Genomic DNA, 18,590 nt, shown 5'->3' with positions numbered 1-18,590 from the left:
GGTATATGAAAAGAAGTTCAACATCTCTATCATCAGAGAAATGCAAATGAAAACACACAAGGTGACACTACCTCACACCTATCAGGGTATCAACTATCAAAAAAAACCACAAAAAACAAAAAACAGAAACTAACAAGTGTTAGTGAGAAACTGGAACCCCGTATACTGCTGGTGAGAATGTAAAATGGTACAGTAAAAACCAGCAGCTATACCATTTCCATCTCTCCAAAGATGGAAAATTCAAGTACCATGTGATTCTGCAAGTCGACTTTTGGGTACACATCCAAAAGAAACGAAAGCAGAATCTCAAAGAGATATTTGAACCCCTATGCTCATAGCAGCATTATTCACAATAGCCAAGACGGGGAAGCCACCCAAGCTTATTCATTGACAGATTAATGAATAAGCAAAATGTGGCATGTATATACAATGGAATATTATTCAGCCTTAAAAAGGAGGGAAATTCTGACACATGCTACAACATGAATGAGTCTTGAGGACATTATGCTAAGTGAAACAAGCCATTCACAAAAAGACAAATTCTGTATTACTCCACTTATTTTGTTTATTTATTTTCGAGACGGAGTCTCTCTCTGTCACTGAGGCTGGAGTGCAATGGCTCGATCTCGGCTCACTGCAGCCTCTGCCTCCCGGGTTCAAGTGATTCTCTTGTCTCACCCTCCTGAGTAGCTGGGATTACAGGCAGGTGCCATGTATTACATATATTATAGAAGTGGGCCCTACAGTGGTCAAATACATAGAGGCCAAAAGAAGAGTGGTGGTTGTGGGGGACTGCAGAGAGAGGAAATGGGGAGCTTGTGTTTAATGAGTACAGAGTTTGCATTTGGGATGATAAAAAGCTCTGAGAATGACAGTAGTGACAGTTGTACAACGAGGTAACTGTACTTAACACGACTAAATGGTACACCAAAGAATGGCGAAGATGGCAGATTTTGTTACGTACATTTTACCAAAATTGATTTCTTTTTAATTCAAAAAGAGAAAAAATGATATAGTATATACACATAAGTTCTGTTCGTCTCTTGGAGTTGCTATAACAAGGAGATGGATTTTGACTAGAGTCTCCCTACCTGACATGAGAATCCCACAGTGCCAGGAGGACAGACACAATTCTCTAAAAGAGATGCAACCTCTTCTTCTGGGTGCAGGTTTTCGGCCTTTCTGCCAACCTCCATTGAAATGTCTGAGATTCTGTGCAGCCATCATGTTAAGAAGAGAGGAAATGCTAACATTTGAAAAACTTTCTAGAAACATAGCACATGACCTAATATTTTCATATATATGAAACCAGAGCTTCCTTCCTTGTTTGGAGTAGTTCCCACTTGTGATTATAAGTGAAATGTCTTAAAGCACATTAGTACTGTCATGACATATTTTAGACATTTAAGAATTTAAAAATAATGTGACAGAAGTACACCTAAAAGACCTCTTGAAGTGCTGATTTGGCCAAGACTTAATGGCTTTCTTTATGGGCTAAAGTATTAGATGAGTTGGTGACAGCATTCTTTATACATCATTATGAAGAAAAGGGCATTTCAGTTTTCACAGGCAGAAATCGCAATTGTTTCTTTTTTTTTTTTTTTGCATTTTATCTTCAGCCAAGATTCCACCATTATGTCCTTATATTTTATATCGACATTAGCATGCTAGGTGGATACTTTAAGTTATAACTCACACATTCCATAATGATGTTAATATTTAACAATGTTTTGATAAGGAACTGAACTACATGTATTAATAAAAATAGTAGGTAATGGAAGTGGAATGAGTCAAATTCTTTCAGTTTGCTTTCAAATATGAAAATAACGGTCAAAATTGTAGAAGCTCCAAGTACCTGCTCTGCTGTAATCCTTGACCATATGATGCCTTGATGAGGATGTACTCAATATTGCTAAGGACAGACATAAAATCCTCTCGCGCGACAGGTTTTTCCGAAACAGAGTTAAAATATTTCCAAAAATTCTGTAGAATGAGAAACACATTAATTTAAGCTCAGAGGCCAAATTCTGACAGGCATAAAACTTATAAAGAATAAATTCTTTTATAAATTTCTCCAGAAATGAGCCATGTTCTGTGCATGCCACTGAATGTAACTGACAAAGACCTCCTGAAACCTCCACAGGCAGGTGCAGGGTCAGTCCCATTTATCAATAGACACGCATTACCTAAGGCAGTGCCAGCCACACAGCGAACATCCAGTAAACATCTGCTGGGAGAATAGACACTTCCCAAATCTGAGCAAGTCCAAAGTCTCCTGCACCACTATCTCCATGCAGGTTGAAATTAGTATGCCAAGATAAAGAATTTAAGGTGCAGTGCCCACTAAACTGACATATGCCTAATATACATTTCTTGAGAATTTGAAATTCAAATTGTTTTTGGAAATCCTGCTAATCCCACTGGAAATTTGATCCCAGGGTCTTCTTGCTCAGTCTCTCTCTCTCTCTCTTTTTTTTTTTTTTTTTTTTTTTTTTGAGACAGTTTCGCTGTTGCACAAGCTGGAGTACAGTGGCGCAATCTCGGCTCACTGCAACCCCTGCCTCCTGAGTTCAAGCGATTCTCCCATCTCAGCCTCCCAAGGAGCTGGGCCTACAGGCGTGCGCAACCATGCCTGGCTAATTTTTGTATTTTTAGTAGAGATGGGGTTTCATCATGTTGGACAGGCTGGTCTCAAACTCCTGACCTCAGGTGATCCACCCACCTCGGCCTCCCAAAGTGGTGGGATTACAGGTGTGCGCCACCACACCCGGCCGCTCATTCTCTTATTAATGGCTTTCATCTTTCACTACATCCATAGCAAAGTCAATGTCTTTAAGGAACTTATATGAAAACATCCCATTTTCACCTCTCTCATTGCTACTTCTTGTTCCTGCCTCACTCCATTCTCTGGGGCTGGTGCATCCATGTAAATGACTTGCTTTCTGGTCCGACCACCTTTGATGAGAACTTGAGGCTCAAAATTGGAGGTGCCGACGCCAGTCCAAAGAATAGAAGGCCACGCTGTACTTCAGTTTGCCACCATAGGCCATGAGCTATCAAATAACAAAGTGTTGTTTACTTCTCTGACAAAGTTTTTGCTTAAAAGCATTTTATTGCAAGCCTACCACCATATGAGAGAAATCTTGTGTCTTAAAAATACATGCGTGAAATACGTTGTCCGGACTTTGTTTCCTTCTAATTCCATTTAATTATGGATTATTCAGTTGACCTAAGTTACATAGTTCCTTTTGAGAATACAAATAAAAGTGAGCTCCAAAATAACAAAGCAAGGTGGTAAAGACGCAAATTATTTTCAAGCTCCTTTAAATTAGAAATTTCTCTATCTCCAGGAGCACTGGATGCATATTTGCAAATTGTAAAGATCAGGGTGAATTCACACACATCCTCCAATGTTTATATAAACAAAAATCCAAGTGATGCCTTTCATGATCTTTTGTAGTAGTTCCGCGCCCTGCCCCAAATGAGTGATAATTTCTTGAAAAGGGACTCCCAGGCCATAGCACCTAGGTTTGTACCACGGGCATATTAGTAAACACAGTCCAGTCCCACACCGCGTAATGACATTTCAGTCAATGACAAACCACATATACGACCATGGTCTCATGAGATTATGATATTAACATTCGCACCTAATAACACATTCCCCTAGAATGTCTCTCCATTGTTAAGTGACAAATAACTGTATATGTTTGTTGAATGACTGCTTTAGGAAGAACCAAATTAATATAATGTGAACTTTTATGTGAACATTATATTATGTGAACCAAAACATTATATTATGTGAACATTATATTATGTGAACAAATATAATGTGAACCAAATTAATATAATGTGAACTTTTAAAATTAATGAAAAATTTTAAGGAACCATATACTTGACAAGATTTTTATAAGCATTAAAATTCTCTGACCTCACTAAAAGAGGAAATTAATAACCACTTCTTTAAATGCCAGGCCGGCCCAGACTATGGTGATTTTAAACGATTTCCATATCTCCCAGGAAGCGCGGACTGGGACTGGCTCTCGGCTGGGTGTGCACCTCACCTGGTCTCCCTGGAACTGCTGCGGCAGCCGCCAGTAAAACGGCTCTGCATGGATGTGCTGCCAGACGGTGGCGGCATCCAGTAGGAAGTCGGGGGCCTGGTAGTAAACCCCCTCAGTCGTGCCCCTCAGGTTACTCTGAGAAACCACACGCAGAAGAGGCTGATCGGAGGCCAGCGTTACCTAAACCACGAAAGGGAGGGAAAGTGCACTTCAAAATACGAACTTTGCACTCCAGTTTCATCCTTTAGACTCCATCATTGTTTCACAGATGAAACAGCTTCATTATTAAAACAGAAACAGTAAAGACTTTTCCTTTAAACTAAGCATCTGGATGAAAATGAACTGAAAGCGCTTTAAACTACTGCATTTAAGGCCAAACTGTTGCTGCACTGGGGAAATGTTCGCTGATATGCAGAAGATGGTTAAGATTTTGCAGTTCTATCTTCTCTCCAGTGAAAGCTTTTCATAGATTAGCTAAGGAACAACATGGACAGCCTTTAGTTCAAGCTCCATTTACTTCCTCGGCCAGCAGAAGCTGAGCTCTGATCCACGTTCTAACCCAAATTGCTTCCTAGAATTTCTGATGCCATAAAAGCAAAATTTAATGTGAACACTTGGCTGTGTCTCCCACCCCCACCCTCCTCCCAAGGGGAGAGGCAGAACGTCTTTGCTGTGTGTGACTTACTGGGGTCCTCACGTAGCCCTCCAGCTCTGAGCAGACGTGGGACAGCCCAGAGCAGAAGCAGGGGCTGCAGCCCAGGGGGTTGTCCGCGCGGAGGGCAAAGGTGCCCTCTCGACACTCGTTGCACTGAGGGCCAAAGACATTCTCCTAAAGGGAAACAAATAAAGGACTTGTTTTTGCCTAAAAAAGAGATGTGATTTCTGAACAAATAGAAACAAAACAAAACACAAACATAATTTTAAAAGTAATTATAGATGCACAAACATCAGTTTCCTTTAGCCAGGCCCTGAGCTCTCTGCGTGTCAGTTTTCTCAAAGATCCAATCAGTGATTCTCAAACACAGATGATTATCAGAATCATTCTGGAAGCTTTTGGAAAATACAGATTCCCTGATGAGAACATCTGTGACAATTCTGGAAGCTGCCTCGAGTCCCCAGGTGATTCTGATGATCCCTGGGCATGAGAGCCACTGGCAGGTATTATTATTATTATTATTTAAGACGGAGTCTCGCTCTGTCACCCAGGCTGGAGAGCAGTGGTGCAATCTCGGCTCACTGCAACCTCCACCTCCCGGGTTCAAGTGATTCTCCCACCTCAGCCTCCCAAGTAGCTGGGATTACAGGTCCACCATGCCCGGCTAATTTTGTATTTTTAGTAGAGATGGGGTTTTGCCACATTAGCTAGGCTGGTCTTGAACTCCTGACCTCAGGTGATTCACCCGCCTCGGCCTTCCAAAGTGTTGGGATTACAGGCATCAGCCACCGCACCTGACCCAGGTGATTATTAAGACACGGCCTGCTGCTCCACTCATCTGTCATCACAGCTGTTATCATAAGATGTGGCAGAGTCCAGGTGTGGTGGCTCACGCCTGTAATCCCAGCACTTTGGGAGGCTGAGGCGGGCGGATCACCTGAGGTCAAGAGTTTGAGACCAGCCTGGCCAACATGGCGAAACCCTGTCTCTACTAAAAATACAGAAATTTAGCCAGGCACGGTGGTGGGCACCTGTCGTCCCAAATACTCGGAAGGCTGAGGCAGGAGAATTGCTTGAACTCAGGAGGCAGAGGTTGCAGTGAGCCGAGATTGTGCCACTGCACCCCAGCCTGGGTGACAGAGTGAGACTCCATCTCTAAATAAATAAATAAATAAATAAGGCCGAAAACAGGGAGACTGATGCTTCTATTACTCCCAGGCCATGATATCTACATGAGTTTTCCTTCTTATCTCCAGTCACCCATCAGCCCATTACCATCATCAAGCCAGAGGGCTCCCATCTCACCACCCATGGGAAAAGGACCAGAGGAGGTGGTTCTGACCTCCTAATAGCGAAGCACATTGGGAAAACTAACGGAAATACACAAAACTTACAATGACATTGAAATCTTACCTCTTGGGAAAATAATAAACCCTGATTTCCTTCAGTGTGGCCGGCACCTACGGGAGCCCAATAACCTCACAGGGATCACATCACAAATCCCAAAGCCCTGAGACACCTACTTCACCTGCATACTCAAAACACACAGCCACTCAGCCTCCAGGATATTTGACCAAAAACTCAGGGCAGTTTTCAAATCGGTTCCATCATCTGACACTTGTAACAGTAAAAATTCAATTTCAAAACTCATCCATCGCTCTAGAGGAGCACCAGAGACTCTGAACTCAGATGCGGAAGGCAGTGTGAAGTCACTAGAAAAAGCATCGAAAACCTGGTTGCTGAGGTAAGTAGTCAAAGCCCAAGAGTCATGGTGAGGAGCCAGAGAGAGGAAGGAGGAGGAAGATGGATGGTAAATACCTTGCAAGGGCAGTCCCCGGTTTCCTCTGCACAGCCGCAGAGACCCTGCTCCAGGTCGCAGGCATCCCCCGACTGTCCCCCTCAGGTCACAGTCACAGGGAACACAGTCGGGAAAGTCTCTGTAACCCAAGGAGCACTCATCACAGGCCCAGCCACCAAATTTCCACTTGCACTGGCAACGGCCGGTGACCACGTCACACTGATGATGAGTCGACCCCACGAGACTGCAGTTGCAGGCCTGAGAGACAAGAAAACCAACTCAATAAAAAGACAGATCTGATGCTTCCAAGTACGCACATATTTGAATGATAGGAAAACACTACACATGGGGAAGATCTACAAATGAACCATCTCTCTCTTGCTACTGCTCCATGGATTCACTTTGCCATGTGCCAACAGGAGATAGGCATTGTGTTGCTGGACATTTGTGCATCTTAGTGGCACATGCGCATGGGGCCAAAATTGTGAAGTGAAATTAAATCTACGAGGTCAAAACAAGTCCCACAAAATTACTGTAGAAATGAGGCCAGGCACAGTGGTTCATGCCTGTAATTACAGCACTCTGGGATGCAGAGGTGGGAAGATCACTTGAGCCCAGGAGTTTGAGACCAGCCTGGGCAACATAGTGAGACTCCGTCTCTACAAATAATCAAAAAATTAGCTGGGCATGATGGCACACGCCTGTAGTCCCAGCCACTTGGGGGGCTGAAGCGGGAAGATTGCTTGAGCCCAAGAGGTCAAGGATGCAGTGAGCTTTGATGGTGCCACTGTACTCCAGCCTGGGTGACAGAGCAAGATCCTGTCTCAAAAAAAAAAAAAAAAAAAAAAGTAATTTCCTCTTGTTTCCAAAACGCAAACCCAAATTTAACTGAAGAAGACTACATAGAAAACTGGAGGCCTCATAGTTTGGACATAAACCCCCAATAAAGAGATTTATTACTTTATCTTGGAAGATAGTATACATTGCATAATATATTTAAAGGACACTAAAATATTTTTTGGATTTTCTTTTTTTTGTTGTTGTTTTTTTTTGAGACAGCCAGGCTGGAATGCAGTGGCCCAACCTTGGCTCACTGCAAGCTCCGCCTCCCGGGTTCACACCATTCTCCTGCCTCTGCCTCTCAAGTAGCTGGGACTACAGGCGTCTGCCACCACATCCGGCCAATTTTTTTTGTATTTTTAGTAGAGACAGGGTTTCATCGTGTTAGCTAGGATGGTCTCGATCTCCTGACCTTGTGATCTGCCCGCCTCAGCCTCCCAAAGTGCTGGGATTACAGGCGTGAGCCACTGCGCCCGGCCAGTTTTCGGATTTTCTAACCATCAGTGTAACAACTAGGTTCTTGAAGAAAACCTAGAATAAGGTGTCCTAAGGGTGTCGGGTCTTCCACGTTGACCCCTCTCATCTGCACTGAGGTGTATTGTTTTTGTTTTTGATTTTTAAGAGAGAGTCTTTTTCTGTCATTCAGGCTGAAGTGCAGTGGTGCGATCACAGTTCGCTACAGCCTCGGATCCCTAAGCTCAAGTGATCCTCCTGCCTCGGTCTCCCAAGTAGCTGGGACCACAGGCATGTGCCACCACACCAGGCTACGTTTTTTTTTTTTTAATCGCTATTTTTTGCAAAGACAGGGTTTTGCTTTGTTGCCCAGGCTGCTGGTGAATTCCTGGCTTCAAACGATCCTCCTGCCTCAGCCTCCCAAAGTGCAGTGATTACAGGTGTGAGCCACTGTGCCTGGTCCACATTGAGTTTTTTTTTTTTTTTAAACCCACAAAGCTATTCAACAGATTAAAGTCCAGAAAACATATAGAAGAAAAGGCCTGCAACTTGCTACAGCAAAGCAACTCTCAGTTACGCAAAAGCGTGGATGACAGCGCTCACCTGGCACCCCATCTCCACATCGTAGCCCCAGTGCCCATCCTCACATTCTTCACACCTCACACCCTGTGTGTGAGGGGGGCAGACACACTCTCCAGTTTCTGGGTCGCAGGTATTCTGAGTGTGTGGGCAGTCACAGGCTGGAATAAAGATGAAGGCTGTGTTACAGATCTGGGTGACGTCATTAAAGGGCTAAGAGCTGACGCTGTTCTTTCCCTTTTATGAAGAGTCCAAGCCATTCTTCTCCCTCCTAAAAGATGCCTCACAATTCTGAAGACCGCTCCATGTCCTCATGGAGGGGTCCAGCCCTCCATCTCAGGAGATGCTGGGGGAAGAGGGAAAATGGGGACAGGACAGGGGAAATAGAGAAAAGAGTGAAAAGGCCCTCACTAGCTGATCACAGAGGGAGCCAATATTTACTTACTGCAGGCCCAACGCCATGCTGAAGACTTAATATAGAACACTTACACTAACTTCTCAATGCAGACTCTCATTAGCATCCCCATTTTACAAATGAGGACACTGAGGCCAAGCGAAGTTAAGTAACGAATCTAAGCTCCCACAATTAGTAGGTGGCAGAGCCATGACCAAAACTTAGGCTTGTACCCTGATAGGGATCAGAAACCAGAAAAAAGGTATGAAATCCTCCAGGGAAAGAAGAGAAAAAGTAAATGCACTTAACCGAAATTAGTTGGAAGTAGAGGGAGGGCCGAAGGAAAGGTCCAAGAATGACTATAAAGTCTCAAACAAGGAAATCAAGGCTTACGTGTACAGCTGCCATCCTGGTAGGCATAGAAGCCATGGGCACACCTGTCACACCTTTTCCCTGCCACACCCGGGACGCAGTGACACTGGCCTTCATCTGTGCAGTCATCTGACACGGAGCCTGCCACGCTGCAATTGCAGGGCTGGCAGCCATGGCCCGAGTCTAGCCCATAATAGCCATGCTGTTTCACCAAAGGGGGAGACAGTGGAAACCAACATATGTTTGAATCAATGACTCTTCATATTAGTATGTTCCAGAACACACACAGGGTATTTCATAGAATCATAAAGTATTCATGACACCATCCCCATCTCTTTATAGTGAACGTCACTCTCTAGACAGGCACAGCACTTGTCGGCCACACTTTGTGACATGGTTTGACTCTGGGTCCCCACCCAAATCTCAAATCGAATTGTAATCCCCATGTGTCAAAGGAGAGAGGTGATTTGATCATAGGGGCAGCTCCCCATGCTGTTCTCATGATAGTGAATGCTCATGAGATCTGATGGTTTTATAAGTGTTGACAGTTCCTCCTTCACATGCTCACACTCTCTCCTGCTGCCTTGTAAAGAAGGTGCCTGCTTCCCCTTCCACCATGATTATAAGTTTCCTGAGGCCTCCCCAACCATGCGAAACTGTGAGTCAATTAAACCTCCTTTGTTGATAATTCCCCAGTCCTGGGTAGTATCTCTATAGCAGTGTGAGAACAGACTAATACACTTGGGGACTTAGCTCCTTCTGAGTCATGGATTCAATCGCCTCTGTACCAAGGTTAAGGTGTCAGTCACAGGCATCTTACCAAACACTGGTCACACTGCTGTCCAGTCACGTTTGGTTTGCAGTTGCAGAGTCCGGTCTCAAGATGGCACACGGCAGAACGGGAGCCTTTCGCATGGCATCCGCAGGCTAAACACATGCACACAAAGACATATTAACCCTCACTTCTGAGGATGGTTCTAAGATCCTTCATCCCCAAAGGAAAAAAAAAAAAAATGTCAACTTTCAGTGTTTCAAATCAGAAAACTAAAAACGGTATTATTGGCAATAACTTTAGAAGTCTGGCATTCTTCTGAAGAGTAAACTAAAACAGGGATAGTGGAAGGATCCATCACAGGAAAAACATGTTGAAGCTATTAAGACAATAATTACAAATTCACTTAACCAATTTCATGAATTCCATGACATTTTTCAAATAAGCTACAAATTCCCGTGAAAAACATGCAATGGAGATTTTCAGAATCAACTTAGCCATTTGCTCTGATTTCATTCAGGTACACATTTTATATTTATATATACATACATATATATATATATACTTTTTTTTTTTGAGACAGTGTCTCACTCTGTCGCCCAGGCTGGAGTGCAGTGGTGCGATCTCGGCTCACTGCAAGCTCCACTTCCTGGGTTCCCGCCATCCTCCTGCCTCAGCCTCCCGAGTAGCTGGGACTACAGGTGCCTGACACCATGCCTGGCTAATTTTTTGCATTTTTAGTAGAGACGGAGTTTCACCATGTTAGCCAGGATGGTCTCGATCTCCTGACCTCGTGATCCTCCCACCTCGGCTTCCCAAAGTGCTGGGATTACAAGCGTGAGCCACTGTGCCTGGCCACATATTTAATATTTTAAAGCTCAGTTAAAACGTAATCTAAATAAGTACATATTAATATTATATTTCATAATTTAATGAAAAATAACTTTTCATTAAATATGATATATCCCAGTTCTAAGTCATAAGTCATTTGTAGTTTCAGGCCAGATGGTTCCATTTTTTCTACAGTTACAACACTGACAAAGCTACAAAGGCCCCTACCTTTGCCAAGTGATACCATCTTATGGGTCCAAAATATATTTAATCAATATTCACAGGGGAACCCTCAAGAAGCACTTCAGTTAGAATATTTAATACGTTGGCTGGGTGCAGTGGCTCATGCCTGTAATTCCAGCACTTTGGGAGGACAATGAGGGCAGATCACCTGAGGTCAGGAGTTCAAGACCAGCCTGGCCAACACGGTGAAACCCCGTCTCTACTAAAAATACAAAAATTAGCCAGGCGTGGTGGCACATGCCTGCAATCCCAGCTACTCGGGAGGCTGAGGCAGCAGAATCTCTTGAACCTGGGAGGCAGAGGTTGCAGTGAGCCGAGATCGCGCCACTGCACTCCAGCCTGAGCAACAGTGAAACTCCATCTCAAAAAAAAAAAAAAGAATATTTAATATGTTGCCTGACACTCTTTTTTTTGTTTTTTTTTTTTTGTTTTTTTTGAGACGAGTCTCACTCTGTCACCCAGGTTGGCGTAAGTGGTGCCATCTCGGCTCACTGCAAGCTCCGCCTCCCAGGTTCACACCATTCTCCTGCCTCAGCCTCTCAGGTAGCTGGGACTACAGACACCCGCCACTATGCCCAGCTAATTTTTTGTATTTTTAGTAGAGATGGGGTTTCACCGTGTTAGCCAGGATGGTCTTGATCTCCCGACCTCGTGATCTGCCCACCTCAGCCTCCCAAAGTGCTGGGATTACAGGCGTGAGCCACCACGCCCGGCCCCCAGGCACTCTTTATGAATGCATGGACTCAGAACATGTACAGTGTGTGTCATGACATAACGATATAACAAAAAAGAGAGAAAAACTTCACAAATAATGGAAGGCCCAACAACCTGGAGGCTGCAGCAAGAGTGCTGGACACGGGACATGGGAAGGTCGAGGGCAGAGGAAACATGCTGGGATTCGCCTCCTTCATGATTTAGGCCAGGCTGGCCACCTGTTTTCCTGGGGTGGGGGCCTTAACGCTGAAGTCCCACAGGAGGCCCCATTCACTGGCGCCCTTCAGGGACTTGCTCTGTCAACCCATAGCTGGACTGTGCAGACCCTACTGCTAATTCCCCAGCACATCCTTCTCTACCGACCCCATCAAACACAAGACACCCCCTCCCCTTGACCCTCCATCGGAACATCCACCTCCCTGGCACGTCTGTTCAATCCAACTTTTGCATAGTGTCTTCCTGGCCCCTTGTCTGCTACAACTGTTCTCCCAAAAGTCTCCAGGGATTTCCCAGGCACCAAATTCAGGGAGTAGACTTCGGTCCCCTTTTACCCCATGGCTCTGTGGAAGGGACCCTGTGGCCTCCCTCTCCCTTTTCTATCGCCCTCTTACTGACGTATTTGGGACGTCCACTTTTCAGCCCTCCTTGTTTCTCGTGTGTCTCCCCTCCATGTTTCATTTAAAGCTGCCCCTTTCTCTGGGGAATATTTAAAGTTCAATGCAAGTATGATCAATACAAACTATGGATGATAATTTTAAAAATCATATTCACTGTATGATGTGTCTGTCAGTCTGTGCCTGTCACATTCAGTATTTCTTTGTACTTTCATCACAAACCAAGGAGGGAGGTGAAATAAAAATAATGTTCTCTATTTTTGGTGTGAAATCTACAAAATCTACAACTTGGAAAGATTAGATAACTTTCTATAGGTCACACAGCTATTACTAGTTCTCTCTCTGCAGTAATAATTATTAAGGTGATTCTTTTTTTTTTTTTTTTTTTTTTTTTTTTTTTTTTTTTTTTTAGACGGGGCTTCACTCCGTCACCCAGGCTGGAGTGCAGTGGCACAATCTCGGTTCACTGCCACCTCCGCCTCCCAGGCTTAAGTGATTCTCCCACTTCAGCCTCCCGAGTAACTGGGATTACAGGCACTCACCACCACACCCAGATAATTTTTGCATTTTTATTAGAAATGGAGTTTTGCCATGTTGGCCAGGCTGGTCTCGAACTCCTGACCTCAGGTGATCCACTGGCCTCGGCCTCCCAAAGTGCTGAGATTACAGGTGTCAACCACCGTGCCTGGCCAGTAATTACTAATTACTAATTTAATTAGTAATTCTTAATTAAAATAGTATTTATGTTATAGATAGTACTAATTTAAAATAGTATTATTTTAGGCCAATTACTGAATAGCCAGGTACTTTATATATATTTTAATTCTCAGGAGTAGCTCGCAATATAAAAATTATACTCATTTAACTTATTTAATATAAGATTTCTTTAATATTAGAGTTCCGTGAGGTTTCTCACCATCCTCATCTCCCTCAGCGCCTACTCTACCTGGACGGCCTGTCTACACCTCCGGCAGCAGCTGCTGAAGGTGAACCTGATGATCAGTTTCTCCTCCTACCAAGCTTCAAGTGAGTCAGAGTTACGGGCAAGTAAACAGATAAATACCGGGTTGAACTATAGGCACTTGCTTTAGAGAAGGTCAATCACATACAACACCGGCACTTTCACCTGGTTTAACCTAACAGACTATAGTATTATCTAAGAATGGGGGGCCCTATGGGAAGTCCATAGAGGGAAGCCTGTTACAGAAACAGAAGGATTGCTCATGAGATACACAGAAGCCGTTCACAGGACTTTGTCTCATCGAAACCAGGTGATGCAAGGAGCGGATGAGAAAGCGAGAGAGGAATAAAAGCTGTGAAGTGCTGAGAAACCAGAGACAGCCTGGACAGCATCAGCCCCACTAGCCCAGGCCCAGACCCAGACCCCAGCTGCTCTAACCGTCCTTCCTCCACCTTCCAATCTGTCACCAACACCTATTTTATGTCTTCTCTTTTACCTCCATGGCAAAGGCCCTATCTGAAGCCCTCATCAGCAAGATTCATTTCCAGTCTTGTCTCCTAACCCAACACCCCGGCAGCCAGTCTCTCCTCAACACTGGCAGCAGGGCGCTATTCAAACACACAGCTCCAATCACACCCTGGTGAGTCCCAGGACAGTGAGGACGAAGTGACCTCAGCACCTCAACACTGCACATGAGACCCCGCCGACGTGGCTGCTTCCCACCTGTCAGCCCGAGACCTCCCCTCCCTGTCTCTGTCTTTTCCATTCTGGTCACTCTCTCCAGCCTCTACCTCGGGCAGGGCCTGCCCGCTTGCCTGGGCCCGTCTTCCCACGCTGGTCACTCTTCTTGGGGTTCCTCTTCCCATCCTTCAAGTCTCAGATGAACAGCACTCCCTTCAGGAGGCAGCCCTGGCCACCCTGGGCTGATGGGCCTGCCCGTCCTCTGTGCCTTCAAGTGCACCCCCAGACAGTCATTCATCGTCTTCACCTTCACAGTCCTGTCCTGTGGCCGCCAACCACACGTCTACCAAATGCTGGAGATGTGGCTGATGCAACCGAAGAACCAGATCTCTGAGTTTAAATTGAAATACTGAAGCAGTTTTGTCAACGTGGATGCCAATATTAAAGAAAATAATTTTTGGTACAGGATGGAAAAATTTTAAATATATTTGAACTACCTTTTCAACTGTAAATTTTCTATAATCTGCATGTAGATCAAGTATTTCTGATGAAAATTTAGCAAACTGAGCTGGGATATAAAATATACACTCAATTTTGACGACTCAGTACTAAAAAAGTAAATATTGCTTTAATACTTTTAAAACCTGATCACATGACAAAATGCTAATTTTTAATATATCAGCTCAGGTAAAATATATTATTAAAATACATTTCACCTACTTCTTTTTACTATTGAAAAATGTGGCTACTAAAAAATTTTAAATTACATGTGTGGTTTACATTATATTTCTATTGGACAGCAGTGGTGTGAAAATATAATAAAAATGTTTGCTTTATTACTAGTAATTATCATAGCTACCATTTATTTCATGTCTAGAACTGTAAATGTTATCGCACTGACTTCTCAGAAAGGCCTTAATATACACATATAATTATGTCCATTTTATGAATAACAAAATAGTGGCTCAGAGAGGCTAATAAATTAGCCCAGTGTCACACAGTTGGTCCTGGAATAAAAGTCACATTAGTCAGACTCCAACGCCTGGATCTGCAGGTATGTTTTTTCCCCATACCATCATCATGTGTAGCTTCCCAGTAGATTTGAACCACAATTTCCCAACTACCTGTCACAGTTCTTAGGATAGTGTCTGGGAAATACCAGACACTTAATAAACAATGAATGAATGGAGGAACAAATCACCAAGGCTTGCAGTAATGATGAAAAGAAATGACATGAAAACGATAAAAACATTCTGTAAACCGTGAAGCATTGTAGAAATCCTGTTATCATAATTATCCTGGTATGATAGCCAGTCAAGGTGGCCACCTGCTGGAGATCAGCCTGCTTGGCCCAGGGCTATAAAACATTTCCAATCTCTCCATGTGTGTCTGGGAAAGTACGTTTTCTGTATAGCTGGCGCCCTCTTGTGTCCCCACATTGTAATACCATAGTATGACTTCGGCATTTATATGAAATACTCAAAATAATTTATAATTGCCAGTGTTGTTCCTTCACTGCTTCAGAATCTGAGGGCTGAATCATCCCTCCGGCCAGGTCGTCTGCTGTATAGGAGAATCTAGTTTTCTCCATGATCCGTAATTTCAAGACTCAAATTCAGCAGAGGGACACAGGGATCGGGTAGTTTCAGCACAGAGGACTAAGATGCACCACACGGTGCTTTACGTAGTTTCTGGGGTTACAGTCTTACCATTTCCCACCCTTCATCTTGGAATCTCATCTGCCTCATGCAGCCCCTGAATCATCTCGCTTATGAATGTGACAGGCTCTGAGCTTCCCCACTTTCATTTCAGTCCCTGGGAGCAGAGCCAGAACTCTCTCAGGTCACACTGGCCGCTCGAGTGGCAGGCTGCATCTTTCCAGGCCTGGCCCCTATGGGTTGTGACTAACCAAGCCCAGATAGGGTAGCCAGGGAAGAACCGGGTCGTGGGTCTATGTTTGATCGGAGACCCAGCATTAATGCAAGTAACCCCTCAAGAGAGTGTGACTTCTCAGGCTGGGCCCTGTGTGACACATGTGACTTCCTACGGCGATAAGCAGCCGACCTGACTTCACGCTCGCGCACTCACCGCGGCAGTTCTTGGCTGTCACAGCGTCCCCGTAGAAACCTTCAGCACACCTTTCACAGTGGGCGCCGTCTGTGTTCCCCAGGCACTTCAGGCACTCCCCGGTGACCGAGTCACAGTGACCAGCCTCCGAGGGGTCCACATTGCTGTTGCAGTCACAGGGAACACAAGATTCGCCAGGCACTGTTGGGTTTCCATAGTAACCATCTGCACATCTGTATCAAAGATTGAAAGCGGGATCAGACAAATGCAATTACTTAAGGCCTTACCGCACTGTCCAGGGGCTCCCTGAGTGGCCAGTAAATCATACTGACTCTGTTCCGTGAGATTTACTGTGAAAGGGATGAGACTCCACACTCGGGCATTCCCAGATCTCCTTCACCTGTCGTGATGAAGGGGGAGAGCGTCCAAAATGAGGCATAAATCCAGTGGACGTGTAACCGTGTCCAGAGCCAACTCTGACCCACCCCGACCACTCCAGATGCCACACAGCCTCCTACAGGCTCAGCCAGAGCTGGGCACTGAGGCGCACACATGGGTAAAACAGCACTGGCTTTCAGAAGCCAGAAGACAGCTACTAAACCAAACCACCTGTCATCTCCAGAATAGCCGGGAGCAATGGAATATTCAAATGTGTGAACCACAGATACCCACTCCTTGCTGCTTCCTATTGTTTTTGTTGTTGTTGTTGTTTTGAGACGGAGTCTCACTCTGTCTCCCAGGCTAGAGTGCAATGGTGCAATCTCCACTCACTGCAACCTCCACCTCCCAGGTTTAGCTGATTCTCCTGCCTCAGCCTCCAAAGTAGCTAGGATTACAGGCACCCGCCATCACGCCCAGCCTCTTTTTTTTTTTTTTTTTTTTGTATTTTTGTAGAGACGGGGTGTTACCATGTTGGTCAGGCTGGTCTCGAACTTCTAACCTTAGGTGATCCGCCTGCCTCAGCCTCCCAAAATGCTGGCATTACATGTGTGGGCCACCACGCCCAGCCTATTGTTCTTGATGAGAACTCACATTAGCCAGGAAAAGAGTACCGTTCTTAAAAAATTCCCAGCAAGGTTTAACATCAATTTTAAAACATGAAATACTGATTTTTCTCAGTGATTCTATGAAATAACAATTATGCATCAAAAGTCCAAAACCACACTTAACTATGCATTTAAAACAAACGCAGAATTTATATTCAATGTTGAAAATGTGAACACAGCATTTTGAAGCCAGTGGATGCAGAGTACCTCTCACACCAAGCTCCTGAGTATCCTGGGGCACACTGGTCGCAGACCACCTCATCCCCATCATTGAGGTGGCAGGTGGGGCTGAAACTGTCAGAACAGAAATGAACAAAATTTTCCAATGGATGAAGTCGAATTTCTAAATATTTAAAATGCTTAATTTCTACCACTCCTGTGCTTACAGACTGTCAGTGAGATCTCCTTAGCTCAGAACCCGGGGCCTCTGGTCAGCCAGCCCACCCTGTGAGCCTCAACCCCTCATCGACTCTTGGTCCCATGATCCAGGCACTGACACTCGTGCCTCACTCCCTGCTCCCTACTCCTCTTGTTCTCAGCCCACAGCGCACCAACTTCTCCCACTGTCTGCCTGGGTTAACCCAGCTCAGCCCCAGTGTCCAACTCAGCTGACGCTTCCTCCAGGAGGCCTACTTGGGTGCTCCTAGGATGCCGGGTTCCCCACCTCGGGTTCCCTGGCACTGACTTCCCACGTCAGAGCCCTGCCCATACCAGGGCAAAAGTGAGCTCGCTCAAACGCGAAGTTGTCAGGAGGCTCTCGCACCTCTCCAGGGATCCCCTGCTAACTGATGCCCCTTCCAACCCTATTCCTAAACCTTGAGGAGACTGCACAGGGTGGATGACGGTAAACACCCCCAATTTCATCACGAGTAACCCTGACTGCATCCTTTTTATATACTGGAATGTCAAATAAAAATCCCTGGGGGAATTCTTTCAGAGTGGGTGGAGGAAGAGTTCTAAAGGTTAAACCAGCAAGAGACGGAGGCTTTTAAGCTGCTGGCCTGTGGGATGCACTTGCCCCAACGTGACTACAAGGCCTTGCCTGGTACATCTCCTTCCACCTCCCTCCATGCCTTCTGTTCCATGGCCTGCTGCAGTTCCTCAAATGGGCGATGCCTGTTCCTGCTGCCACGCCATGGCACGCCCAGCTCCATCTGCCTAGAACGCCTGTCTGTGCTGCCTGTGGAATTCCTTCTCCTGCAAGTCTGAGAGAAGAGCTTCCTGCACCCACCTAGGTAGGCTGGACACTGCTCTCCCTCCACCCCACCATCTGGTGGACAGGTCTCACTACACTCATGACCACACTGCGTCCCCTGGGGCCCATGGCCAGGTGAGAACAGCTTGCTATTCAGAACACCTGCTGTAAAACCCAGGACGCAGTAGGCACTCCATAAACATCTGTTGAATCAATGAATGGATTTAGACTATTCTTGTTTAGGCTCATAGGTACATATATTGGTCATTAGATCAAAAACTCCCTAAGTCGAGGGACAATGTTTTATTCCT

The 18,590-nt window shown here is 45.1% G+C and overlaps 1 protein-coding gene across 1 annotated transcript in view; it reads right to left on the bottom strand.

The window, feature by feature from the left end:
* LAMA1 (laminin subunit alpha 1) overlaps positions 1-18,590 on the bottom strand; it is a 172,192-nt gene that overhangs the window by 64,000 nt on the left and 89,602 nt on the right. Inside the window, 13 exon segments of the mRNA XM_030926195.1 lie at positions 1,092-1,212; positions 1,856-1,983; positions 2,867-2,998; positions 3,000-3,053; positions 4,065-4,244; positions 4,750-4,893; positions 6,538-6,609; positions 6,611-6,775; positions 8,414-8,550; positions 9,177-9,357; positions 9,976-10,082; positions 16,060-16,271; positions 17,292-17,378. Of these exon segments, the coding sequence (XP_030782055.1) occupies positions 1,092-1,212; positions 1,856-1,983; positions 2,867-2,998; positions 3,000-3,053; positions 4,065-4,244; positions 4,750-4,893; positions 6,538-6,609; positions 6,611-6,775; positions 8,414-8,550; positions 9,177-9,357; positions 9,976-10,082; positions 16,060-16,271; positions 17,292-17,378 (1,720 nt within the window).

Source organism: Rhinopithecus roxellana, chromosome 21, assembly GCF_007565055.1.
Source record: "Rhinopithecus roxellana isolate Shanxi Qingling chromosome 21, ASM756505v1, whole genome shotgun sequence".
Taxonomy (NCBI): Eukaryota; Metazoa; Chordata; class Mammalia; order Primates; family Cercopithecidae; genus Rhinopithecus; species Rhinopithecus roxellana.
This window is presented reverse-complemented; position numbering and strand designations above follow the sequence as displayed.